This window comes from Chrysemys picta, chromosome 2 (genome assembly GCF_011386835.1).
Source record: "Chrysemys picta bellii isolate R12L10 chromosome 2, ASM1138683v2, whole genome shotgun sequence".
NCBI lineage: Eukaryota > Metazoa > Chordata > Testudines > Emydidae > Chrysemys > Chrysemys picta.
Genome location: NC_088792.1, coordinates 281708497 through 281734935, shown reverse-complemented (window position 1 = coordinate 281734935; position 26439 = coordinate 281708497). Strand labels below are relative to the sequence as shown.

Genomic DNA, 26439 nt, shown 5'->3' with positions numbered 1-26439 from the left:
ATCAGGGCAGTTCAGAGGCAATGTGGTCCCATCGCAGCAGGAGAGACACTCTCACTGAGATGGGTTGGACACAGCTCACAAAGAGAGGTCAATCGGGAATGTATTAGACTAAAGGACAGTCCCCTACGGAGCAGTGTCCTAATTGTCTGCATCACTTAAAGCTGGCATGGACAGACTGTACTGTAGGGAAGAACCCTGAATTGATCCCCTACGTATGGATTAAAAGCGCTTTTAGCTCTGTTCCATCTTCAGCTTCCGTGACTCTTCAGCCAGAAAGGTGGGTTGTCCTTGGGAGGGAATTAAGATCAGGAAGGTGACTTCAACAAAAAGCCACCTTTCATTCTATGGGGGTAACAAGCAATTGTCATCTACTGGTCCATTCAAACCCCGGGGAACCAGAGCTCTTAGAACGTGAGGAGATACTAGAGCCCGTCTGTGGAGGCCAGGGTGCTGCTTTCACAGGAGAAGGAAGGAAAGAAAGAACAGATGTTGCTCGCAGTTTAGGTTCCTTCATCCAGAGAATCCACCATCCCCAGGAGATGAGAGAGGAAGGAAACCCAACTCATCCACAGCTAGAATCTTGTGCTGCTTAAAACAGCTAGGCTGGTGGTGAGCTGAGCCCTGCTTCTTGGGCAAAACAAGCTCATTTTACTGTTACCTCATCCCCCATCTCCCCCACAACCCCGTATGTCTGTTCCACCCACCAGTTCTGTCTTGTTATAAACCCAGGTGGTAAGCTCACTGGGACAGGGTCTGCCTTTTCCCTGTATTTTTGTAGCACACCTAGCACAATGGAACCGTGATCTTTGATTGGAGGCCCTTAGTCACCACTGCAATAGAAATAACAATGGTTGATGATGATGATGCTTCAGAGCAGGAGACAGGAAGGAATATTTCCTCAGTGTGCAGCATGGCCTGGCACAGTTGGCCTGCTGGGTTCTTGTATAGGAGAAGGAGGAGGGTGTTTCCTCCTTCTGAATTCTCAGGTATCAGGCACCTACTGGAGGCAAGATGCTCACTGGTCTGATCTGGGATGGCCAACCCAAAGAGGCAAACACCATCACTGGCAACGAACCTGAAGCAAATATTTAAGACCCAGATCCAGAATCTGAACACCTCCCCTCCACCCCCCAAAATCTGAGGATGTTTGGCTCTAACGTGTTGGTTCAGCCCATGGTAGAGCTAGGGGACAAATGTAAAATCTGTGTCTCATTTTAGAACTGGAATTTCTCCCCACCCCAAGGGCTGGTGGGGCTGGCTCCAGGGTTTAGTTCTGAGCCATCTCCAAGCAGAGGTGAGCACCAGCCTGGCACAGGGGTGTGTGATGTAGCCAAAGAGCTACTCCCAGTGGAGGCCACCTCAGCACAGCAACCTCTGGCCTGGCAGGATGCACCGTCATAGTTCACCTTGTAGAAGAACATGCAGAGGACGGGAGAGGCGGAGGTGTAACGAAGAGTAGAGTTTGATTGAGCAAGGCTTGCTGCTGTCTGAGCCACCAGCCCCGATGGGTTATGTCTGTTCTGACAGCCGGCCACCAGCTGCCGTACAAGTCATTGTACTTCCTGTAGCATGTTAGGTTTAGGGCTGTCATTCAAAATCGAGCGTGGGAGGTTGAGAAGCGGAGCTTGATTTCCTGTCATGCAATGGCAGTGGTGGATTGAAACTAAGTTGGGCTCAACAATACTTCAGGGGACCCAAAACATCAGGCCCCATGCAGACTCTTCCTTCCAGCCTCCCTGCACCTATAAACCTTGATTTGCCCCTGGATGGACTCCACTGGCCATTAAAACCCCGTGGCATTCAAGAGCTGTCTGCGATGAATTTTTGCGCTTTCACTAAGCTGCGCGCATTGTGAGCTAACATCCTCCCTGCCATCACTCCCTCGGAGCCAGCCAGGGACAGGAGGGGTAAATCTGGCCCTTCTTCACTCTTGCATCAGACTCCCCCTCAGACAACTGGGCCTAGTTCCCAAGGAGCATGAGCCTCCAAACGAGGGGGTGGGAGAACCAGCCTGAATAAAACGAGAACCCTTCAGAATCCTCACCCAGAACGTGAACAGGGCCCCTGTCAGAGCTGGGAGGAGGAGACAGGTTTGCTGACTCCCAGCTCCCTCCGATAACCATTACAGCAAAAAGAACAGGAGTACTTGTGGCACCTTAGAGACTAACAAATTTATTAGAGCATAAGCTTTCGTGGACTACAGCCCACTTCTTCGGATGCATCCGAAAGCTTATGCTCTAATAAATTTGTTAGTCTCTAAGGTGCCACAAGTATTCCTGTTCTTTTTGCGGATACAGACTAACACGGCTGCTACTCTGAAACCTGTCATTATAGCAAAATAACAGCCAGCAGCTCTCTCGGAGCTGGGCATCCTGCGCTCCATGATCAGTTTGACTCATGTCCCTCTCCCTTTGCTGCAGGTAGATGAGTTAGGCTAGGGGTGTTGAGCAGAGGGCACAGTCTATAGGAAATCAGGCTGCCACCTGATGGAATCTCGCCCCCTTCTCCACTACACTCCGTCCCTCGGATTAGAACTGAAGCCAATGTTTTGCTCGGTGCCCTTTTGAAAATGTTCCCACACTCCTGTCCAAGGCTCGCTCTCCAATCACAGAGCCCTTCTTCGCTGCCGCTGCTGCTGCTGGAGTGTGGGGAAATAAATACATTTCCCTCGTCAACACTGATGTAAACACAATGGGTCCAAAACACTTGAAAAACATTTCCATTATCGCTGCAGGTTCCTCCTTCATGTTTCACAAGGAAGGAAGTTCTTGTAAGTTGTGGGCAATGGAAGAAAATGATCCTGTTTTTCCCCCCTATTGTTTGATGAAGTTGAACAAAGAACAATACTTTGCAGTTTACCTCCCTTTGCAAAGTGCTTTGAGATCTACAGATGAAAATAGCATTATCCCCATGTTACGGACGGGGACAGTCAGGGTGGAGCAGCATTACGTGACTTGTCCACAGTCTTCCAAATCAGTGTCAGGGTTCACAACAGAAACTATTGCCAATCCTCCAAATTCTCGGTCTTGTACCAAACTCACTGCATGGCACTACCACCCCGGCTGCCCAAGAAAATCAAGGGCATGGTCTTTAAGGATTTGTGATTGAGGAACTGGTATATATTGGGGAGGGGGGAGGAGTCTCATTTGTTTCTGAACCAGTTTGCACATAACGAATAGAGAAGTTGCTACTAGACATACCAGTATCATTCCCACTGTTTGATTTCAACCAATTATTCTTCCCAGAAAAACCCCACTGATCATTTCAGTTTAAACCACAAGGCTGATTCTACTACTGCCTGAGAGCCCGTTACCGGAGCCGAGGCTTCTCTGGATATGGGCTCCCTCCCCTGCCCGACAGAAAGAGGAACACTTTCTTTGACCCTAAAAAAACCCCATGAAATCCAGATCTAACTGTGTCAAAAGTCCAGGAAATGGTCAGATTCAGGATTTTGGGACCTGTGATCCAGATCCAGACTCCTGCAAAGTTCATGGGGATTTGATCTAGGGATTGGGTCAGGGGCCATCTCTGACTACAATACAATCTTTCATTATGTGACCACGCAGTGCTGGGCACTGGTATGTTCTATGCTACTAATAGAATATAATGTTAAAGAAGTTCATTCATTTTATACTGTGTCTCCAGTGAGCATGTGTAATTAAGATAATGACACTTCTCATCTGATGTCTCATAGCACTTGGATAAGCAGTATTATCCCTATTTTACAGATGGGTAAACTGAGGCACAACGCAGATAAGTGACTCTAGACTCCAGGTCTCCTGCTTCTCAGTCCAGTGCCCTATCCTGAATACCCCACTGTCTCTAATATGTTGTTTTAGGTTTAACTAGTACCTTTTCCCACCTAAAACATTTGAACATGCTATACAGTACTTGACATCATCGCATAGCCATCTGAGCAAGCATGAGAAATTCCAGCCCATAAGTTTGGTATTTTTTTGTTTGTTTTTGCTTTTTGAGAAAATTATAAATGACTGAACATAGGGATACAATGGCCCTGCTGCTGCCCTTGAGTTGTGCCCATGCTTCCTGGTAGTCAATGAAAAATGTGCCTGGCTCAGAAACCAGATAGGCCATCTCCACCTTAACTGCAGCATCTGGCTAGGCCTACAGACATCCATGGGAAACCTGCCTCTCCACACATCATGCTCGGCACAGTCTCACAGACCACTTGAAATGTTCCAGCTGTTGCCACTGTGAATACAGCTCTAAATTCAGCAACGAGGGAGAGTATGTGACAGCAGGGAAAGCTCCGTTTACCCCATGTGCTAGGGCTGGGAGTACAGCGGCTGTGTGGCATGCAAAGTCAGCAGTGGGACAAAGCAGGGAACCACCCAGCCAATGAGCAGGTGGACAGAACACCAATCTCAATAGAATACCAATATCAAGAGAACACCCTGGGAGAAAATCTCCTCCTTGTCCCTGACCAGGACTTTGGAAAGAATCCCTCCTAGCGGGTTTAACTTGAGATTTACTCTCTAGGGCAAGAGCATGTCTGGAACGTCTCCGTTATGTTCCCATCACAGCCTGTATAGAGGAGAATGAAGTATTTGCTTTGTTTCCATGGGTTCACCCCTTCGCTATTGTACTCTTCATTCCATTGCATGCCAGCATGGAAGATGGAGCCTTGGTAGAGAAGATGGTGGGAGAGCGTGATGCGAACTCCTGCATCAGTCCAATGATTAGCTGGGAAGAGATGATTCATGGAGCCCTTGAAATAATGCTTGCTTATAAAGAGCCTGGGATTTCGCAGCACGCAAGTGACGTGGGTGTCCAGAAAGAAGGCTGGCCTGGAGCTCAGGAGGAGAAGGCCAACTGGACTGGAAAGCTCCCGAGGTTAGGGAGGATGTTCCAGAAATAGGGGCAGAGAACCTGTTCCGGATTAGGGGGAAAACCAAAAATAGCCCATTAAAAAATAACACAGAACCACACAAAGTTCAGCCTGCGGCTCCCTGGGAAAGATCCAAGGATGAAAACATTCCAGAAAATGGGGTCAACCTTCTCTAGTAACCACTGTCCAATGAGACGCTGATGGGCTGAGTTTACCGTTGGTCTATTTATGGGCCTGGCCTATAAACCCAAAGCTCAATCTCCCTTGAACGATCCTATGACGTGCTGATTGGCTGTATCCCAGCCTTCCCCCGTTTGTTTTATTGTGTGTCTACACATGGTGTACAAATATTGCATTAAGCTGTTTATACCAAAATTCAGCAGCCAGTGAAGAAAACAGCTTCGTAATTAATTATATTTGAGACTTCATTTACCGTTAGTGTTAATTTTCATGACCGAGGTGATTCCTGCCTCTGCAGCTGAGGATGAAATCCCCGATGGGGGGCGAAATTCTGTTCTGTAGCGGGGGGGGAGGTCTGAGGGGTGCCATACACATTCCGTGCTCCTGAGCTTAGTGTCCCCACAGCAACGTGCACAGGGGATGGGTGGGAATGGGGAAAGGAGGGGGAAGGGGGCAGATGCAATGCTATGTAGATGCTCCTGCCTTTATCAACATTCCCTAGCCCTGCCCAGAGGCTGTATTACATTCAAAGGGGCTACTGCGGAAGTGTCCATGAAATGACTCTAGACACGCTCTGCGGCTGTCAGGGTTCCCTCCCCACTCTGAACTTTAGGGTACAGATGTGGGGACCCGCATGAAAGACCCCCTAAGCTTATTTCTACCAGCTTAGGTTAAAACTTCCCCAAGGCACAAATTCTTCCTTGTACCTTGGATTAGGTAAACGCTGCCACCACCAAGTGATTCAAACAAAGAATCAGAGAAAGGACCACTTGGAGTCCTATTTCCCCAAAATATTCCCCAAAGCCCTACACCCCCTTTCCTGGGGAGGCTTGAGAATAAACAAGATGAGCACAGACCAGCCTTGGGTTTTTAGGATACCAAAAAACCCAATCAGATTCTTAAAAAAATAGAACTTTATTAGAAAGAAAAAAGGTAAAAGGAGTACTTCTATAATATTAGAATGGAAGATAATCTCACAGGCAATCAGATTCAAATCACAGAGGGTTTCCCTCTAGGCAAAACCTTAAAGTTACAAAAAGAAAAAACAGGGATACACATTCCCCCAGCACAGAGAAATTCACAAGCCAAAACAAAAGATAATCTAACGCATTTCCTTGCTAAATACTTACTAACTCTATAGGAGTTGGATTGCTTGCTTCCTTGATCTGTCTCCGGCAAAAGCCACACGGAACAGACAGAACAAAGCTTTTCTCTCCCCCTCCCCCCAGATTTGAAAGTATCTTGTCCCCTTATTGGTCCTTTTGGTCAGGTGCCAGCCAGGTTACTTGAGCTTCTTAACCCTTTACAGGTAAGAGGATTTTGTGCCTCTGGCCAGGAGGGATTTTATAGTACTGTATACAGAAAGGTGGTTACCCTTCCCTTTATATTTATGACAGCTGCCATTGCCTTGGGAGGCTTGTCTTGTGTTGGCCCTGTTTCAGGAAGATGCTCTTAGTTACTATTATCAATAAAATGTGTTGGGTGGTTTGTTTGGTGAACTCCCTGTGGAAACGACAGCCTCTCATCTGCTGCATTCAGTGTCAAAGAGGAGTTGGACATTCACATTTATTTCCCCATCCATTGAGAACTGGGTTTGTTTATTTAGCCAGGTCTGACCAATATTCAGAACAGATCATCATAATCCAGCTATCAAACCACTGCTACTTGGACTAATTCTGTGGTGAAAAGTCTAACCGCTGCGTGGCCTGTCTTCAATTGGTGCCAATCTGCTCCCTCGCCTTTCAGTGTCTGGAAAGCTCGCAGCCGGCTAACTAAGAGTCTGCAATCATGCTAATCATAGTATTTGATATAGTGCCACTCTTTCGACTATCTCAACTCGCTTTATGAACAGTAATTAAACTCATCATTCAGAAGTGTAAACTGATGTGCCGAGCTGTTAAGTAGCTTGTCTAAATTTATACATATGGGAACAGAACCCAGGAGTCCTGACTGTCTACTGGTCTAACTTATGAGCTACTTGTCACTAGGCAGATAGCTGTCTAAACTTCTGTCAACATCATCCTTCCAATGAGGAGGACTTTGAAAAAGGAAGGCATTTATTTATGTTTCTTCTTCCCAAGCCATGGCAAGTAAGTCATCTGGCACTTCAGAATGCCAGCAGATTCCAGAGACTAGATCAAAAATTATTTATTGTTTGCAATGTGGTAGCACCCAAAATCTGTAAGACACAGGAGTCTCTGTCTAGGCAACTTGCTCCCTTTTGGCTCCCCCAATATGTCCTCCTCCTACCATGCCCAGCCCATGGTAGAGATTCAGGCTCTGTATCAGAGCTTGGCAGGAAGAAAGCAGTATGTCAGATGGTATCTATATTAATTAAAGTGAAAAAGATGATCTGCAGGAGTGACACAGCTTCTTGCCTGTCCCCTGAATTCACCAGTGGAGGAGGAAGATCTTGGAGATCTTGATAAGAGCAATGAGACTAGACAAAGGCAATTTAAAACTTGACTTACACCCTGAAGCAAAAAGTATGTCTCCTGATTTGTACCAAGGAGAGGAAGCTCATCTCCCCATGCAGGTAGGAAAGCTACCCATGGCAACGGAGGTAGAGATTTATTGAGTAGAGATGCATAGGGATTAGTACTATAGGGAAGGTCTTAAGTCCTCTCTGACATTTCTAACACTTCATAAATTTCAGGCAGACTTGGGCAAGAAGCCAGATGCTTGCGAAGAAATTCTGAATGTTGAAGGCAAGAAGTGGAATTTTTTTGTTAGTATATTTTTTCCTCTTGGTTTCAATGCTATATTTAGGGAGGGTGGGGGGGAGAGAGAGAGAGAGCGAGATTAGGCATTTCTTCATCTTCTGTAGTCACTCCAGTAGCTCTGCTCCTCATAACCGATGTCTCCTTTTCGGATAATGTTCAGTTCCACCAGGGAATTTTCTTAACCAGGGCTCCTGTAAGGGCAAAAGAGGAAAGCAGATCAGAGGTAAGTCAGCCTGTCACTTCTGAGGCAGCACATAATAATTATTGCTCTGATGAACAATGATCAGTTATTAGCCAGGGAGAATGACTGAAGTAGTTTCAGAAAAGGTTTGGAGTAAGTGAATCAACTCTGCTTGGTCATTCCGGGGGACTGAACTCAGCAATCGAGTGCTATGAGTTTGAGAGGCCCAAAGCAGGAAGCTGTAGCAGACTCAGATGGTCCATGGATTGAGAGTAGAGGAACAGGTGTAGCACACACTAAACAGTGGGGTATATAAGCTCTCCTGGCCTTGATTTTCCCATTGTAGTAACTCTCTGGTTGTGGTTGAGTCCCTCATTGCCCATGAAGGGGGAATGAGTCCCAGCCGGGCTCTGTTCCTGACTGTTCTGTGTGGCCTTGTGCACATCCCCTGAACTTCTCTGCAGCGGAGTTTGTAAAATAGTATCTCCAGATTTATCTACTTCACAGGCATTTACCTAACTCACAGTGAGAATTATTTAAGGTTTACAAAGGGCTTTGCATTGCTCGTGTGAAAGGTATCACATCGCCGTTAAGATCTGTCACTACTTTGGGTCTGTAATTTGTTGTTAAACGTGAATTCTTGTTAAAGTTGGCTTATATGGATTAAAAAGTAGGAAGGCCGTGATGCAGTGTGCACTGTCTCTTAACACCTGGCACAGAAAGCTAGGCTTGCTGAGGGCTGGAGAAAGATGCAGGCCTAAGTTTGACGGCACAGCAGAAAGTGAGAGACCTTTCAGAAAAATGCTGTTTTCCTTCTTTTCATCAAGTGCCTAGGTCACTATTAGAAGGAACACTTTAGCATGGTCACATGACATGCCCTTTTGCTATGGCTGCTACTAGGGGGAAATTCCGGGTAAAATACTCGACCCGTTGCTCATTTCAAACCTTTTCCTCAGCGAAGATTAAACGTGCAAAGCCCGTACAGGTGGTCGGAACTGCAGCAAGCCTGACACGTGTCTAGTGCTAAAATCCTATGAAACAAGAGATGAAAAATTCACTAAAAAGAGTCGAGACTCAAACATTTGAGAATTCAACCAAGCAAAAGTTTATTTCCTGTGGAATCTTTATTATCGATCTACAGAGAGAGAACTAGGAGGACAGTGCAGTCCAATGGAAAGGACAGTTGATAGGGAGTCATCAAATGTGCAGTTTCTTCCCAGCTGTGCCACTGACCTGCTATGTGCCTCAGTTTCCCTGTCAGTAGAAAGAGGATAAGGGTACTCACAAAACACTTGGGGATCAAGGGATGAAACTGCTGTATAAGAATGAAGTATTTTGATGAGCATTCAGGAGAAGCAGTGTACATTGTGCCCTCTGCACTTTCACTCAGCGTTTGAACCAAACTCTGGAGTGGCCAATACTGTTCTTTCTACTGGCAATGACTAAAATACAGGGAGCCTATGTGGGGAAGTCATATGTTGGATGACATGCTGATGGAGTGATTCTCATAGTCTGCCTTTGTTTGGCACGTAACCCTGGGCGAGAAAGTTAAGGGACCAAACGTAACTCCCCGTTGAAAGGCTCTGCCATTCATATCCCCAGCCAATTCTGCTCAGGCCTGTTGTCAAATGTAAGAGCAGCCAAGTAGCAGGAGAAAAATAAAGAGCAGAACTTCACCTTAATACACAAATGGCTCATGGCTCAGAGGTCTTTCAAATAAAAGAACCTTCCCTTTCCAAAAGGTACTGCACCAATGTCTTTTGCCTCTTGTAGGGAGTTACTACGTAATAGAGATCTATAGAGAGATGATGGACATCATGACATAAAATATATTTCTTGCCCTCTAGTCTGCTCACTAATCCATCTCTAGCAGGTGTACTATTAGCATTCAAAATCTCTGAGCTTCTTTCTGAAAACGGCCCCTTTTCTAAAAGAATCTGTTACAAAAAGGCCTGTCTTCCTCACAGACATGGACTTTCCCCCCAGTTATGCTGATCCCTCAACCGGGACTGACAGATCTCAGTCCTGGATCGGTGAGGTCTGTATTCCCACACAATATCCGATCTAGAGATTAACATTGTGTCCACTAGAGCTATGTCATTCCAATGCTTCTCAGTGACAGATGGCGTTTGTTTCTAGCTCTGGCAGATTGTGAGATACTGAATCTTCAAAATCATAATGGGAGAGCTTAATAGATAATTTGTACAGATATGAAAATGTACCACTTAACCTAAGGTTTTACAGGCAGAGGGACATACAAAATACATGGCATCAATAAGATGTCTGAAAAATCTAAACATTTCAGGAGTAACTCTTCTCTAAAATGTGGCATAAACAAGTCAGTGGTGGCTTGAAGGCTTTACTGGCACTGAGATAGGCGACCTGTGTAATGTAACCATTTCTGATTTATGATAAGAATAAACTCATAACAGCACCGACCATTGTGTGTGTATATTTAGTGACAGGCAAGTGACATATTTCTCTCTCTATATATAGGGGTCTTCTTCTTCTCTCGCTTCTACTGGTATAAATCAGGAGTACCTCTGTTGAAGTCAGTGGAGTTACACCACTGCAAAATAGACATAGTGATAGACAAGCCCATGAAGATTTCCTAGTATTGTATTTTCACAAGCTTCATTCCATATTTTCCATGCTTGAGCTATGACAGAGCTGGAGGAGTGCAGCTCTTTCCGGGTTTTAAATAGAGAGTCTCCAGAGTGTCTAGCATTGCTGATATTTCGCCAGAGCATCGGCTTCTAGCCGGCTTTCAGAAAGAATGCAGCTCTGCCCAACTGAATGGCCCGATTACACTTTAAAAAACTAATTCTGAAAAATTGAATTCACCTTCTTTTAATTGACAAAAATCCCTTTAGGTCTTTGGCATGACACTAATGGGAAGTTAGGATAGATAATTGCTGGAACGTAGGTATAGTTTTCTGAGGGGATGCTCCTGCAATCTGATCCATGAAGGAGCCTGCATCTTTGTGGGTCAGATGACAGGATCTAGCTCTGGACTGCTAGCTCTGAGGAGCAGGGACTGTCTACACCTGTATGCATGTGTAACCCACCGCTCAGTGTGTGTTGGAGGGCCCACGCTGTGCTGATCTGATCCACAGAGGCAAAGAGTTGTTAAAGACATAAGCTACAGAAGTTTGGCTCTTTAGCTCAAGTTGTAGCAAGTTATGCTTTTTAGCGCTGGAGGTCTACAGTTCAAACCCCAGTGGGCCAGCAGAGAGCGGCTAATTTTTTTTTAATGGAGGTATACCTATCTCATAGAGCTGGAAGGGACCATGAAAGGTCATCGAGTCCAGTCCCTGCCTTCACAGCAGGACCAAGTACCGTCCCTGACAGATTTTCGCCCCAGATCCCTAAATGGCTCCCTCAAAGGGCTTAGTATCAGAGGGGTAGCCGTGTTAGTCTGAATCTGTAAAAAGCAACAGAGGGTCCTGTGGCACCTTTAAGACTAACAGAAGTATTGGAGCATAAGCTTTCGTGGGTGAATACCCACTTCGTCAGACGCAAGTAATGGAAATTTCCAGAGGCAGATATAAATCAGTATGACGATAACGAGGTTCGTTCAATCAGGGAGGGTGAGGTGCTCTGCTAGCAATTGAGATGTGAACACCAAGGGAGGAGAAACTGCTTCGGTAGTTGGATAGCCATTCACAGTCTTTGTTTAATCCTGATCTGATGGTGTCAAATTTGCAAATGAACAGTTTCTCTTTGGAGTCTGGTCCTGAAGTTTTTTTGCTGTAAGATGGCTACCTTTACATCTGCTATAGTGTGGCCAGGGAGGTTGAAATGTTCTCCTACAGGTTTTTGTATATTGCCATTCCTGATATCTGACTTGTGTCCATTTATCCTCTTGCGTAGTGACTGTCCAGTTTGGCCAATGTACATAGCAGAGGGGCATTGCTGGCACATGATGGCATATATAACATTGGTGGACGTGCAGGTGAATGAGCCGGTGATGTTGTAGCTGATCTGGTTAGGTCCTGTGATGGTGTTGCTGGTGTAAATATGTGGGCAGAGTTGGCATCCAGGTTTGTTGCATGGGTTGGTTCCTGAGTTAGAGTTGTTATGGTGCGGTAGATAGAATAACCCCGGTCGGGGCTCTAAGGGTATGTTGATTTGTTCCTGTGTTCATCATGAACAGGTCTGACTACCAGAAGGAGGCTGCCAGACAATTCTCCAATACCAAATTCTACAGGCCACTTTCCTCAGATCCCACTGAGGAATACACTAAGAAACTGCACCATCTACTCAGGACACTCCCTACACTAACACAGGAACAAATCAACATACCCTTAGACCCCCGACCGGGGTTATTCTATCTACTACCCAAGATCCACAAACTTGGAAATCCTGGACGCCCCATCATCTCGGGCATTGGCACTCTCACTGAAGGACTGTCTGGATATGTGGAGTCCCTACTCAGACCCTACGCCACCAGCACTCCCAGCTATCTCCGAAATAGCCCTAACAGAAAAGAAATTCATTGGAGTGTTCTGGTTAAAAAAAAAAGAGGGGGTTGATTTGACTATGTTCTGAGGGCTTGAAAATTGTCCTCTCTGCAGACGCAGTAGACCGGATTGAAACGGCTTTTTTTTTTAACCAGCGTTCTAGGTGAAAGAACACACCTGGCTAGAGTTACTGTGGTGTGCATAACCATACCTGCAGCCTCCTTGCTTTGCAGGGTTTCGTTCTGCAAGCCTGATGCTCGTGTAACATAGCATTTTGTATGAGAGAGGGCAATACATGTGAACAAGTGTGAAAAGTGCTGAGCTGGCGTTCCTGGGTACTGAAATTCTCCTGCCTCAGAGCCCGGTAAAGGCAATTTTCCCCCATTCAGCCCCAGCCAACCTGCCCCAACTGTGATACGATGGGGGCCATTCTAGGGGTGATTGTGATCAGCCAGGGACAGATTTTTAAAGAGATTCTAGGCACCTAAAATCTCTTTAAAGATTTCAATAGGAGTTAAGCACTTTCAAAAATCTCACTGTGTCTATCTGCAGCTTTAGGGTCCTAAATACCTTCGGCCACTCTGGTGCATCCAGACCTTAGCGTCTGCTGGGAATGCCAACGAGGGTGCCACTTAGTGATGGTTCTTTTAGTGGTGGGGTCAATTGTCCCGTAGAGAAACTAGCACATTCTGCAAAGCCCGTGAGCTTCCCCCTGGATTTGTTTAGGTAGTTTCCTTTCTTCTGAACAGTTCTGAACCCAGGGTATTCCGCTGGCAGTATGCAGCATAGCCATCCTCTCCAAGCTCACTGAGATACACATGGCATAAAAGCTGTCCTTTGTGCTCTGTCTACAAAAAATACCATATTTGGCCAGTTTGAGCCATAGTTGAGAAAGAACTTGCCAGCACGCGGATCTGACCCTTTTAAATCGAAAGAAAGCGGGTTTAACCCTTCGTTTATAAATAAGATGATAAATCACTGGAGGAAATTTAAACACAGAGCGGCTGCAAAGCTAAACACACGCTGAAGCCGTTCCCAGAGAGCTGCGTAACGTTCGAAGGCAGGAGGTGGGTGGGGGGTGGGAATTCGCCCAGCTGTTCGGATTCAGGACTGTGAGATGGGAAAAAGCCAAAGCATTAACTTTGACTGTTTATTTGAATTACACTCTGGCTTGTTTGTTAATGTTCTTTTCAGTCTTGGCTGTCGCAGCAGATGGCTCTCTCGTTCCCTCTCTCTGTGCCCCCATGCCGAGATCCTATCTGCATCTGCCACTAAATAACCCTTTAACCATGCAGGTGCTGCTACAACAGAGCTTGGTTCATTACCCCTGGCTGCCTGTCTTCTGCATCCACTTCGCATCACAGGACCTGATCCAAAGGCCAAGGTAGTGAGTGAAAAGACTCCCCTGGTCTTTGCTAAGCACTGGATCAGGCCCCTAAAGCCGAGGCTGAAGTTGGTCTTTGCTGCAGAAGCAAAACTAAAAATGCAGTGAATGAAAACCTGGTGGTCGAGTCTGCCCTTCTGGGAGTGACCCGACAGGCCCAGGGCTGAGCTACCCATGAGAAATAAGCTAACGTAGCGCCAAGCATGGAGACAACAGGGAAAGCGACTTTAGGGTCTGGGCCAGCAAAGCATCCATCTGTTTCCTCCCTGGCACAATTCCTGATGGAATCAGCCCAGGGCATGGGTCAAGGATAAAGAATTGCAAAGAGAGTTGCTCTTCTAACACTGAACAAAGAGCTTGATCAGAATAAGGAAAACAATAGCAACCCTAAGCCTTTCTTTTCTCCTTTTCCCAATCCCCGTCTTGCCTAGCTGCCTACTACAGATTTAAAGAAATCAGGGGCATGTGCAGGAATTTAAATTTCACTGGGTTTGGAGGGGCAGGTTCTGTGCCCCTGCTGCAGCCCTGTGGCCAGGGGAGCTCGCTCTCCCCACCCCGGCCCAGAAAGAAACAGTATACAGCGCCTCACAACCTCAGGTGCTGAATCTCGCCTTTGATAATAAAGCTAGTGGTTAGATAACTGAACAGTTAGGCTGAAGTCAGATACTTAGACGATTACTGGGTCTGCAAAAATGGGTAGGAATTTTTGGGAGAAGAAGCTTTTTCATGATATTATGGTACTTCCACTCTGCTGTCCCCACGATGCACAGATGTAAATAATGGGATAAAAAGAGAAATAGATCTGAGCAATCCAGCTGCAAACTTTCCCAACATGTCAGGGGTGCTTGTGCCAGAGAGGTACCATGGTCCAGTGAACAGCACACCAGATTTGGAATAAGGAGACCTGGGAGACCTCTGGAGAATCTTGACTCTGCCGCTGACTTTCTCTTTGCCCTTCAGCAAGTCACTTTGGACTAGCTTGCTAAAGGTGTTTGGGGATTGCTGCACTCAGCACTGCAATGCCTAACTGAGTTATGGGCTTAAGTCTCATTTTCAAAAGGGACATAGGCACTTAGGAGCCAAAATCCCATTGGCAATCAATGGGATTTAGGCTCTTGTGTGCCTAAGCCACTTGTGGAAAATTAGACTTAGGCTCCTAAATCAGGTAGGCATTACGAAGTTGAGTGCAGCAGTGCTTAAACACCTACAGAAACCTGGGTCTTTGCCCCTCTGTGCTTCAATATCCCCATTTTACAGATGAGGACAATATACCTTTTGTCAAGCCCTCGGCGCTCTACAGCTGAAGAGTACTGAGTAATATTAACTGGGATTTTGGTCCAGAGCCAGCTCATTTTAAAAAAATGGGTGGAGGGTTTTTAGTTTTTTGCCTTACCAGCTCCCCAATTCCTAATGCGTATTACCAAGCGATGGGGGGCAGAAAAATAATGGAATGTGACCCAACAATAAAAGTCCATTCATCTTATATTACAAATCTTCTGTAACAATTTCAATTCTGATCTGGAGAAGGAGCAAGCTCTCTTTTGCTTGGGGCCCAATCTCCGGGTTTTGCATTGCCTGCTAGTGAGGAAACCTTTAGCGTAACCCTTTTGGCTTTGTTACTGAGACCTTGGTACCAAGGCAGGCACAAAGGGACCCCAAATAGAAGCCATCTCCACGCCATCCTGTATCTAATTTTCCCTGACACCGATCCTTCCCTTTTCCATGGAGACAAGCAGAGGCAGGGTGAACAGATCTAAACCAACCAGGTTGGACTCTCCCTTACAAAAACCCAACACTGTAAATTCAGTTTGGCAGACAAAGGGTTATCTACCACCTTTTGGATGCTAGGTCTGCAAACGCCAAGAGTTTGCTTCACTTTAAACCGGGGCTAGGTGGACAAGCCCTATGATTTGCCTCAAGTATCTAGGGTATATGAACAATATTCCTCGAGGCCGGGGCATGTCCATTTCATTTGTCTGTAAAGCACCAGGCAGACCTATGACACTCTCAATTATAGTGATAACGAGGCATGTCGCTAACTCGGTGTAATGAACTGAACTGGAGCAAAGGAAAATGTAGGGTGAATATTGGACTGTAAGGCTGAAGAAAAATCGCACAGGCGCTGCAGTGGAAGCTCATAACTTGGGACATTTAAAACTAAACTGGATGCGTAGAGACGATGAGCAAATCAGATCACATGACCAAGGGCAGCTAACAATTCAAATTTGGCTGTCTCAATTCCCAGGCTCTGCTCTCACTGCCTGACGTAAATTACAATGAAATATCTTTGGTGCCGTGGTTGTCTGAAGGCGTCTATCTCCGGCGTTCTGCTTTCTCTGATTTGGAGTACTGTGCCGGTGTTTCTCATTTGCATTCTCTTGTTTGCATTGTATCTGACTCTTACTTGGGGTCTGATCCAACACCAGCGGGAGCGTTTCTTTGACTTTCATGGGCTTTGGATTAGGCCTTTGGTCTCATATGTTTAATTCTGTCCTTACTTTAATATAAATGAAAATGCCATTGCCACCCTCAGTTTGAGAGGCAGAATAGAGACTGTGTCATCCTGTATTTCAGACTCAGGTAGAAACTCTCATATCGAGGCGGGGCAGAACTGGATTTCTATTTTTTTATCATTTCAACAGATAATCTTGCTGTTCATTTTAAAACATTTTTCGATTTTTAATGATTTAAATTTTCACAGTGGCAGGAAATTATGGGGAGGAAGGTCAGACAAAGCAGCACACTTTTAGCTCTCCTTAGTGGGGCAGGGCAGGGCAGAGAAAGGGGATTCGGTTTCATGGAGCATTTTGATGTTTCAGATTTGGTTTTGCTGAGCTTTGGAACAAAACCCAACAATTTTGAAATTCTCCATGACTTCCCCTGAGCTGCAAACCTTGAGACCCCTGGGATCCCCAGCTCCAGGGTCATGCCCTTCGTGGGCTACCCCAGAGCCACAGACCCTGAAATCTCCAGTTCAGGGGCCATCTGCCTCATGGGCTGACACTAGTAGCCCTGGAATTCCATGCTGCCCCAGAACCACAATCCAGGGAGCCAGTCCTCCCAGGACTTCCAGGTTCCCAGCTCCCCATCAGACCCCCAGATAGGCTGCCAAAGAGCTGGGAACCTAGAAGCCCGGGGATCCCCAGCAGCCCGCCACTTTGCTGAAATTGAACCACTTCTGCAAAGCATTGCAGCTAATTGGCATTCCCGGATGGAAACCCATTCCACTGGCGAATTTCCAACCAGCTCTGCTCGTTAGGTTGCATTTTACAAGGCTAACTATTAATAGGAGCTTCTTGCGGGCAAAGCGACTCTCGTTCTGTTTCCAATAATTTCTCATGAGCATAGAGTGGTTGAGCACATGTAGAGAATCTCTTCAAATGCTCCAACGCTCGCTTAGAAGAGCACTGGCCTTTCTAGAAACCTTCCCATGCTTTCTGCAGATTGCACAGGACGTCTCCCCTTCTCTGACGGGATCCCCAAGGATATTTAGCGTTCTGTTAATTCTGGAAAATATGTTTACATCTAAGTTTCTCATATTACTACGTTTATTTTTTGGTCTCATGTGCTTTAAGCTCGCTTGGCCCAGGACTGACTTTATTATCCTCTGCTGATTCAGGCTGAGGCTCGTGGGTGGGGGTGAAGGTTTAACCCCCAGGTCCCAAGAGGCTGATTTGAGGTATTCCAGATGTTTTTCAAACCACTTACTTCAATCAGCCAAGTTTCCGTGTACATAGTTTTTATATCGATCTGTTTAAAACAGTGGGTAAGCCGGGAACGATTTGAAAATTAAACTGTCGGACCCTGGCAGCAGCAGCTTGGTTTGGAATCTCAAGACTGATGTTGCTATGTCTACAGAGCTCGAGAAGCTGCTACACAGCCTACTGGGTCTTGGCTGTAAAATGAAACTGTGCCTTACTTTTATGGCGAAGGTAACTGCCTGGCAACTATCTGACTGTAGCTTAAGAACCCAGACCCTTTATCTGCCCACCCCGGACACGGATCAGAGCGCCAGCAGACACTCAAAGCAAGGCTCGGCCTCAGGCATACTCAACGGGGCACTTCTCCCTGTTCCCACCCGTCCCCATGCCTCAGTGGGTCACAGCGGAGAATACCAGATTCGGGACAAACTGCTGAGAAATAGGGCAGGCACACCTCAAACTGGTGGTTACTCTATCATTAGATTGTACCAAGCCAGTAATAAAAGTAAACTTCGGTCTCGCCACACTGGTTAACAAGAAGTCAAAAATGCAGCCTCCTTAGGCAGTCCAGGCCTTATTGGTCCACCCAGACACTGGACTTTCTGATGAGCGGTTACTGAAATCCAATTTCATCAGACAAAGGGTTCTTCTGATCTCAAGAGATCACCCACACAGCCAGGTCAATATACAAGAACCACGCAGCTGCCCATCCTTTAGTAACTAAAATCTAGTGGTTTATTAATAAAGAAAAGAAGAAGAGAGTTAATATGGTTAATAGAATCATATACCTACAATAATGACAATGTTCTTATATCAGGTTTGTAGCAGTGACGGTATAGACTGCTAGCTTGTAAAGTCTCTGGTAACTTCCAAAAGCTTGGAAGGTCCTCAGTCCATAGTCCAATATGCTCCTTTTAGTTGTAAATCCACAGTCCAGAGACTCAGAGAAGGAAAGAGGCAAAATGGAGTCATTTTAGGTAGGGTTACCATATCTCATAAATAAAAAAAGAGGACCCTCCACGGGCCATGGCCCCGCCCATTTCCCCACCCCTAGCCCCGCCCCAACTCCGCCCCTTCCCCCACCCTAACTCCGCCCCCTCCTCCCTCCCACTCCCAGCCAGGGGGAAAGGGCTGCCCCAGTGCTACCAGCTTCACGGTTTGCCGGGCAGCCCCCAGACCCTGCGCCCCCGGCCGGCGCTTCCCCAGCGCAGCTGGAGCCTGGGAGGGGAAGCGCCCAGCCGGGGGCGCAGGGTCTGGAGGCTGCCCAGCAAACCGTGAAGCTGGTAGCGCTCGGGCTTTGGGCAGCCCCTATGCCTCCGGACCCTGCGCCCCCAGCCGGGCACTTCCCCTCCGGGGCTCCGGCGGCTCTGCGTAACTTACACTGTATAAGTTACACAGAGCCGAAGAGGAGCAGAGCCCCCGCAGCTGGAGGCTCTGCTCCTCTTAGGCTCTAAGAGCCGGGCTGCCCCAGCGCTACCGGCTTCGGGCAGCCCCCGTGCCTCCGGACCCTGCGCCGCCGGAGCCCGGGAGGGGAAGTGCCCGGCTGGGGGCACAGGGTCCGGAGGCAAGGGGGCTGCCTGAAGCCGGTAGCTCTCAGGCAGCCCGGTTCTTAAACAGAGCCTCTGTGTCAGTTACACACAGCCCAGGGGGCTGGAGGCTTTGCTCCTCTTTGGCTCTGTGTAACTGACACTGGGTCAGTTACACAGAGCCCCGGGGGCTGGAGGCTCCAGCCGCCCCTGCTCTGTTTAAGAGCCGGGCTGCCCAAGCGCTACCGGCTTCGGGCAGCCCCCATGCCTCCAGATCCTGCACCCCCAGCCGGGCACTTCCCGTCCCGGGCTCCGGCGGCGCAGGGTCTCCAGGCACGGGGCTGCCCGAAGCCGGTAGCTCTGGGGCAGCCCGGCTCTTAAACAGAGCCTCCAGCGGCTGCGGCTCTGTGTAACTGACACTGTGTCAGTTACACACAGCCCCGGCGGCTGGAGGCTCCAGCCGACCCCGCTCTATTTAAGAGCCGGGCTGCCCGAGCGCTACCAGCTTCGAGCAGCCCCGTGCCTCCAGACCCTGCGCCGCCGGAGCCCGGGACGGGAAGTGCCCGGCTGGGGGTGCAGGATCTGGAGGCACAGGGGCTGCCCGAAGCCGGTAGCGCTCGGGCAGCCCGGCTCTTAAACAGAGCGGGGGCGGCTGGAGCCTCCAGCCGCCGGGGCTGTGTGTAACTGACATAGTGTCAGTTACACAGAGCCGCAGCCGCTGGAGGCTGTGTTTAAGAACCGGGCTGCCCGAGCGCTACCGGCTTCGGGCAGCCCCCTTGCCTCCAGACCCTGCGCCCCCAGCCGGGCACTTCCCCTCCCGGGCTCCGGCGGCGCAGGGTCTGGAGGCACGGGGCTGCCCGAAGCCGGTAGCGTTCAGGCAGCCCGGCTCTTAAACAGAGCCGCCATTTTCCCGGACATGTTCGGCTTTTTGGCAATTCCCCCCGGACGGGGGTTTGACTGCCGAAAAGCCGGACATGTCCGGGAAAAAGAGGACGTATGGTAACCCTATTTTAGGGTTTCAGAGTAGCAGCCGTGTTAGTCTGTATCCGCAAAAAGAAGAACAGGAGGACTTGTGGCACCTTAGAGACTAACAAATTTATTAGAGCATAAGCTTTCGTGGACTACAGCCCACTTCTTCAGATGCATATAGAATGGAACATATATTGAGGAGATATATATACACACATACAGAGAGCACCTGTTTATGCTCTCTGTATGTGTGTATATATATCTCCTCAATATATGTTCCATTCTATATGCATCCGAAGAAGTGGGCTGTAGTCCACGAAAGCTTATGCTCTAATAAATTTGTTAGTCTCTAAGGTGCCACAAGTCCTCCTGTTCTCCTATTTTAGGGGTCTTTTATACCCTTTGCCATTTGCCTGGAAATGTACAGTCCCAAACAAAGCTCACAGCGCAATTTGTGGGAAATTACTGGTACAAGATGGAGTCCAGGGTCTCAGGAGCAGGTCACATGTCCTTACACGGCTTGCTGACTCACAGGGGCAGCCATTGGCCATATCTGTACTAAGGTGTTCAAGGAAGACTTATCTAGGCGGAATGAGTTTCTTCTATGGCCCGTGGTGAGAGTGAAATGTTCTTAATGAGCAATCAAGCGTGGTAATAGTTCAACCATACAGCATCACTGCCAAAGCTCACTTCTCTGCTCCCACTCAACCCCTAGACGACCCACCCGCAAGACGACACAGAGCTCTAGGCAGACACCGTGTCCCAGTGGCTCACCCCCAAGCTGTGGCACCATCACTTCTCCATGGCCTCACCCCTCCATTTGAAGTGGCGAAGGAAGGAAGCGAGGCAGGGACAGGGGAGTGATCTGGGGCCCTTTCTTACACTCAGACTGCACCAGGCAGTGGGGAGGGTCCCAGTATTTACATGCTGGCTGCTGAGTTGTACTTCCAGGTGTAGTTAACAGCCCATTGATTCACACCTCTCCGAGCAACCATTGCAGGCTCTTTGTACGCTCAGGGAGATGTTGCTGTCACTTCCAGGTGTAGCTAACAGCCCATTGAAATTCATGGGACAGTTCACATCTCTCAGAGTAAGCGTTTCAGGCTCTTTGCACACTCAGGCAGATGTTGCTGTCTTGGTTATGCCCATGTCATGTTTTCAATCTTTTCTTCACAACCCTGATGACTAGAAGCTTACCCCAGACCACTGCTGATGTGCCTAGTGTCCCCACACTACCCCAAGGCCCACCTGCTGTGCTTGTCTGGCACTTTATTTATTAATTATTATTTATTTATGGACTTGCATCAGAATAGTGCTATGTGCCCTGTCATTGACCCCCTTGTTCTAGGGATAGCTCAGTGGTTTGAACATTGGCCTGCTAAATCCAGGGTTGCAAGCTCAGTCCTTGAGGGGGCCATTTGGGGATTTAGTTGGGGATTGGTCCTGCTTTGAGCAGGGGGTTGGACTAAATGACCTCCTGAGGTTCCTTCCAACCCTGATATTCCATGAGAAACACAGAACAAACAAAGAGCCCCTGCTCCAAAGAGCTTATGCAATCTAAGTATGAGACAAGAGACACAAGGTGGATACAGACAGACGAATAGCGGGAGCACAAGGAAACAATCAGACACTACTGCTCAGCATGACAGGCTGTGTTCTAAGCACACCAGCTGCCTAATTCTTGCTCAGATAGCGTTTCTACATGTCCCAAGCTTCTGAGCAATAGGATCTTCCCCAGCCCGCTAAGATTTTTTAAATGAGAATGAATAATTTGGAGACCATTTTTTCCACCATGGCTGGCTCATCTCTGTGCCCAGTGGCACAATCAATCATACCACCTGTATGCAAGGAACAAGCTCACCCTGCTCTGGTCTGCCCAGTGCTTACTCACTATTCCTGTGAAACTCTGCTGAAAGGTCACGCCTCTCATCCACGCCCAGCAATAAGTGAGTCAACAGATCGGTATCTTCTCTACTTGAAAAACTGAACAGATGTGTGCATCTGAACTTGGCACTGGGGGTGCAATTCCCAGCTCCAGGAGACATACCTGCACTAGCTCTCATCCTGCCAGTGGGCTAAAAATAGCGTGGCCCCGGCAGTGGGAGCAGCAGGAGGAGCTAGTTGCCCTGAGTACATGCCTAGAGTCTCTGATGGGCATGTATTTGGGTCGGCTAGCTCAAGGACAGCTAGTCCAGGTATGTCTCCTCAAGCTGGAATACACCGCTCCCCGCAGCTCCAAGCGTAGACATACCCTACATTCACTTTGCCTATTGCTGTACCTCTGGTCCATCCACGGAGCTTTCCCTCCTTGATGTTTGTTATCCCATCATGTTGGGCCATATCTAAAATATGGAGTGTAAGCTGTTCAGGGCAGCAGCATGACTCTGCTTAGCTTGTGAGATGGGATGTGACCGCAGACTGAGATGGTCTGGCTGTAGGCCACTGGGGAGATATAATTATCCATAGATTCCCAAGCCAGAAGGGACCACTGTAATCATCTAGTCTGACCTCCTGTGTAACACAAGCCATGGAACTTCCCCCAAATAATCCCTAGAGCAGATCTTTTAGCAACACACCCAATCTTGATTTAAAAATTGCCAGTGATGGAGAATCCACACAACCCTTGGTAAATGCCTTCAAAATGCTTCATAATGAGGCTGCAGTGTTCTGTGCTGTGAACCCCTGAACATGCCTGTAAATGTCTCTTTGCTGTTGCTTCCTTCTTTCAGGTCCCCAGAGCACTGAGTATGCACGCCTCCTCCTCCCGAGAACCGGCCCTTAACCCTCTCAACTCCACGAGGGCACCCAACTCTAACAGCTCAAATGAGGTCAACATGTTCGACAAATTCATCCATATGGACCAAGAACTTTACCAAGACTTTTACAGCCTGTGGATAGCCCTGATGGCGGTCAATGCCATCATTTTCCTGGTGGGCGTTGTGCTGAACAGTTTAGCTCTCTACGTGTTCTGCTTCCGCACCAAGACGAAAACCACCTCTGTCATCTACACCATCAACCTAATCGTTACTGATCTACTGGTGGGCTTCTCCTTGCCCATCCGAATCATCATGTTCTACACTGCAGGGAACTGCCTGAGGTGTTCCTTTGTTCACATCTTTGGCTACTTCGTCAACATGTACTGCAGCATTCTCTTCTTGACATGCATCTGCATCGACCGGTACCTGGCCATTGTGCAGGTGGAAGCCTCACGTAAGTGGAGGAACCCCAGTTGTGCCAAGGGGATCTGTGTCTTCATCTGGGTCTTTGCAACTGTGGTCACTTTCTCCATTCTGATCATGGCGATAACCTTTGCACCCTGCTGCCTCGCCAAGATCTTTGCCCTGATGGTCTGCGAGTATTTCTTCCCGCTCATCATCATCACCTTCTTCACCACTAGGATCATGTGTGCGCTATCCAAGCCCAGCCTCATGCACCAGAGCCGTGAGAGGCGAATGAGGGCCGTTCAGCTCCTGACCACCGTCCTCATCATCTTCATGATCTGCTTTACACCTTTCCATGTGCGCCAGGTGGCCATTTCCATCAACCCAGACATTCCCCATAACATCAGCTTAATTGTCTACCATGTGACCGTGACTCTGAGTAGCCTCAACAGTTGCATGGACCCCATCGTCTACTGCTTTGTCACCAACAACTTCCAGTCGACCATGAAAAGTATCTTCAGGAAGTCGGAGCCTGAGCAGACAAGTGGGGACATCATCAGTATGAACAAGAGCTCCAAGGGCTCAGGTACAAATGCAATCATTGCCTTCTCAAACACAATAGGCAGCCCTTTGAGCTTACCTTCAACAAACAGTACACAGATATAACCAGCTCCTAGAGGGACACACTACAGTAACCCCGTGTGGAATATTGCTGGGCTGTCTGGTACTATTGCCCTTGGCCTCTTGTTTTCTAATATGAGCTTTGGAGCGACTGTGTTAGAATTTATTCCTCGAGAACATTATGCTCTTTTTGGAAAGAGGAACTCTCAGTGCCATTAGTACCAATGCAAAAGAAAGTCCATTAATAACAGTTCACAGCAGGAATGCTCTGTTTGCATTTTAATATATATGTTTTACTAGCAGCAAATCCATTACTGTTGTGGTCTTCTTTCACTGTTTCACACTGCAGTGTGACAGTAAGCTACCAAACTGCAGGAGGACGTAGAAGGCCATAAACTCTCTTCTTGTCTGTGAAAGCCTCCCAGCCTGGGGAAGGAATATTGTTGTTGAGTAACGCAGGTGCTGCTGAGCTTTCTACGTTACTAGAGACAGCAAAGATTTAAGACACCGAGCAGAGTTGTTGGTTTCAGGTGACTGAACTGAAGCGGGACAAAATAAATCTAACCCACTTGTCACTAGCAGCTATTCGGATATTTCTCAAACACATCTGAATTTCCTCAGGGAAGGCACTCTAACACAAAACAATATCCCCCCCTCCCCAAACACACACACCCTTCATATTTCAGCTGTAAGGAGAGGATTTGTATGACTTTATATAATATATAAACATGCAAGGATTTGTATTGCTTGGTTCATATTATTCAGTTGGATCACCAGTTTTCTTATGTTTCAGACAGGCATGGAAAGAAGCTGTCCAAACGTATGTGGTTTCTTGGAAACTCTGTTTCCCACATTTGCTCCCTCTTCCAGCAACTCAGTGGTGATGAAAAGCAGAACTGAAATACGAAGATGTGTCAGCCTTGTTTGAGTTTTTTTTATGATGCGGCATTAAATTAGGGTTTGCTACCAGATCCTACCATTGGTCCAACTAATTTGTATCTGCCTTTCCTCTAAGGCTTCAGAGGAAAGCAACAACAACCACAAACCCCACAACCCCATAAAGCATCTAGGTTGAAATCCATCCCAGGGCAGACCTATGTTTAGGATTTAAATTATGTTCAGGGCCCTCTACACAGGGACGAACTTCACCTCTTTCCGTCATGCTGTTCCTGGGAAGGGACGAATTCACTCCTGATCCCCTGCAGCAATCAGGTTACACCCCAAAGCAGGCAGGTAGGTTTACACCCTTCTTGGAGCATGAATTACCTTTTTCATCGTGCAGTGCCATAAAACGAGTCAACCCTTTGTAAAAATCCCATCGCGGTGTTTGACTCACAACATCGGCGCAAATGAGAGTCCCAGTTTCCGTATTACAGTGCTGGCTGGCGGCTGTACCATTTGCATTCTATACGGCACCATTAAAAAAGCATAAGCATGAAAAAGCAACCCAGAGAAACAGCGAGACCCACAGCATGAATGAAAACATCCATTGCTGTGATTATTCTCCTAGTGGAAATGCCACTTGAAATATTTTCAGCGGGTTCCACCTCGCTAACGAGGTTTGAGGAACAGAGCAATGGATCTATTGGTCTGTTGGTTACTGGGACTACTGGTCCTCCAATTTAAACCAGTAGAAACCAATTGAGACTAGTTAAAGGATTCTAATGGAACCCACTGGAATTTCCACTAGCAAACTCTGCACAAGAGCCAGCAAAGGAGAGCTGCATGCCAAAATGTACAAATTAGGGTCAAGTCCTGCTCTTGCTCCAGGGAGCCAAGCGAAGGAATGGGGCAGTGGAGTTTGTGCAGCTTTATGTGTCCCATTTCTTGCTTGTGGGGAGAAGTCAGGGATTTCCCCCTCGAGGTGCTTCCCCACCTCAATCAAGTGGCAGTAGGCCTGGGGGAGGTAGGAGCCTATTCTTGGCAGGCCTTAGGAGCAAGGGGAGGTTCGCAGGATTTAGCGAAGGCCAAGGTATGGGAAGGAGTCAGGGGCCTCGGGGGACAAGGGGAGTCAAGGGGTTGAGGGGGGGAAGAGTCTGAAAGAGGGATTGTTAAGCAACGGGTGATGAAGCTTGGAGGGGTGGGGAACAGGGTGCCTGTGGCAACCTGGGGTTGGGGCTATTGGGGGACAATGGGGGTGGGGAAGGGGTGGGGGAGGGTCTGTGTCAGTCTATCATTGGGACTGTTGGGGAATAAGGGGGACTGGGCAATAGGGGTTTGGAGCCTGGGGAGACTGTTGGGGGGAACCTGTGGCAGTGACTCTTATTCTTCTCATCACCCCCATTAGCCTCCCCCCGTTCTGCCCTCTCCAGCTCCATCCTTCATTGTGCACTTCCCCCACACACACAAACACACATACACACTCCTCCCCGACCCAGCTGCCACCGCCACTTCCTCCCGGGGGCCTGGGTGTGGGTCTGCTGCCAGCAGGGCAAGAAACCTACACTACAGCAACCCCTATAACTGCCAAGAGGAACTGCAACTTACCGCCGGGGGAATGAATGCCGGAGCTCTCCACCGGGATGCATGAAGGTGTGCGCCGGCTGCCAGATACATGCATGCCCCACTCGGGGCGTGACATTTGGCAGTCCCAGGTGCTGTCCATACAACTGTTCCCAGAGCACTCCTGCTGGCGCAGGGCAGAGTGGGCGCGGTGCTGGGCACACTGCCACTCTTGTGAA

The 26439-nt window shown here is 48.0% G+C and overlaps 1 protein-coding gene across 2 annotated transcripts in view; it reads left to right on the top strand.

Moving 5' to 3' along the window:
- The window catches only part of GPR20 (G protein-coupled receptor 20), a 35444-nt gene extending 9676 nt beyond the window's left edge, over positions 1–25768 (top strand). The window contains exons 1-2 of one of the 2 annotated variants that reach the window (XM_042860951.2): positions 7873–7975; positions 22706–25768. In XM_042860951.2, the coding sequence (XP_042716885.1) occupies positions 22724–23803 (1080 nt within the window). In that variant the 5' untranslated portion in view covers positions 7873–7975; positions 22706–22723 and the 3' untranslated portion in view covers positions 23804–25768. Of the gene's footprint in view, positions 1–7872; positions 7976–22705 lie in introns of those variants that run through there. The other variant, XM_005291057.4, reaches the window with a different exon arrangement.
- The last annotated feature ends 671 nt before the right edge of the window (positions 25769–26439 follow it).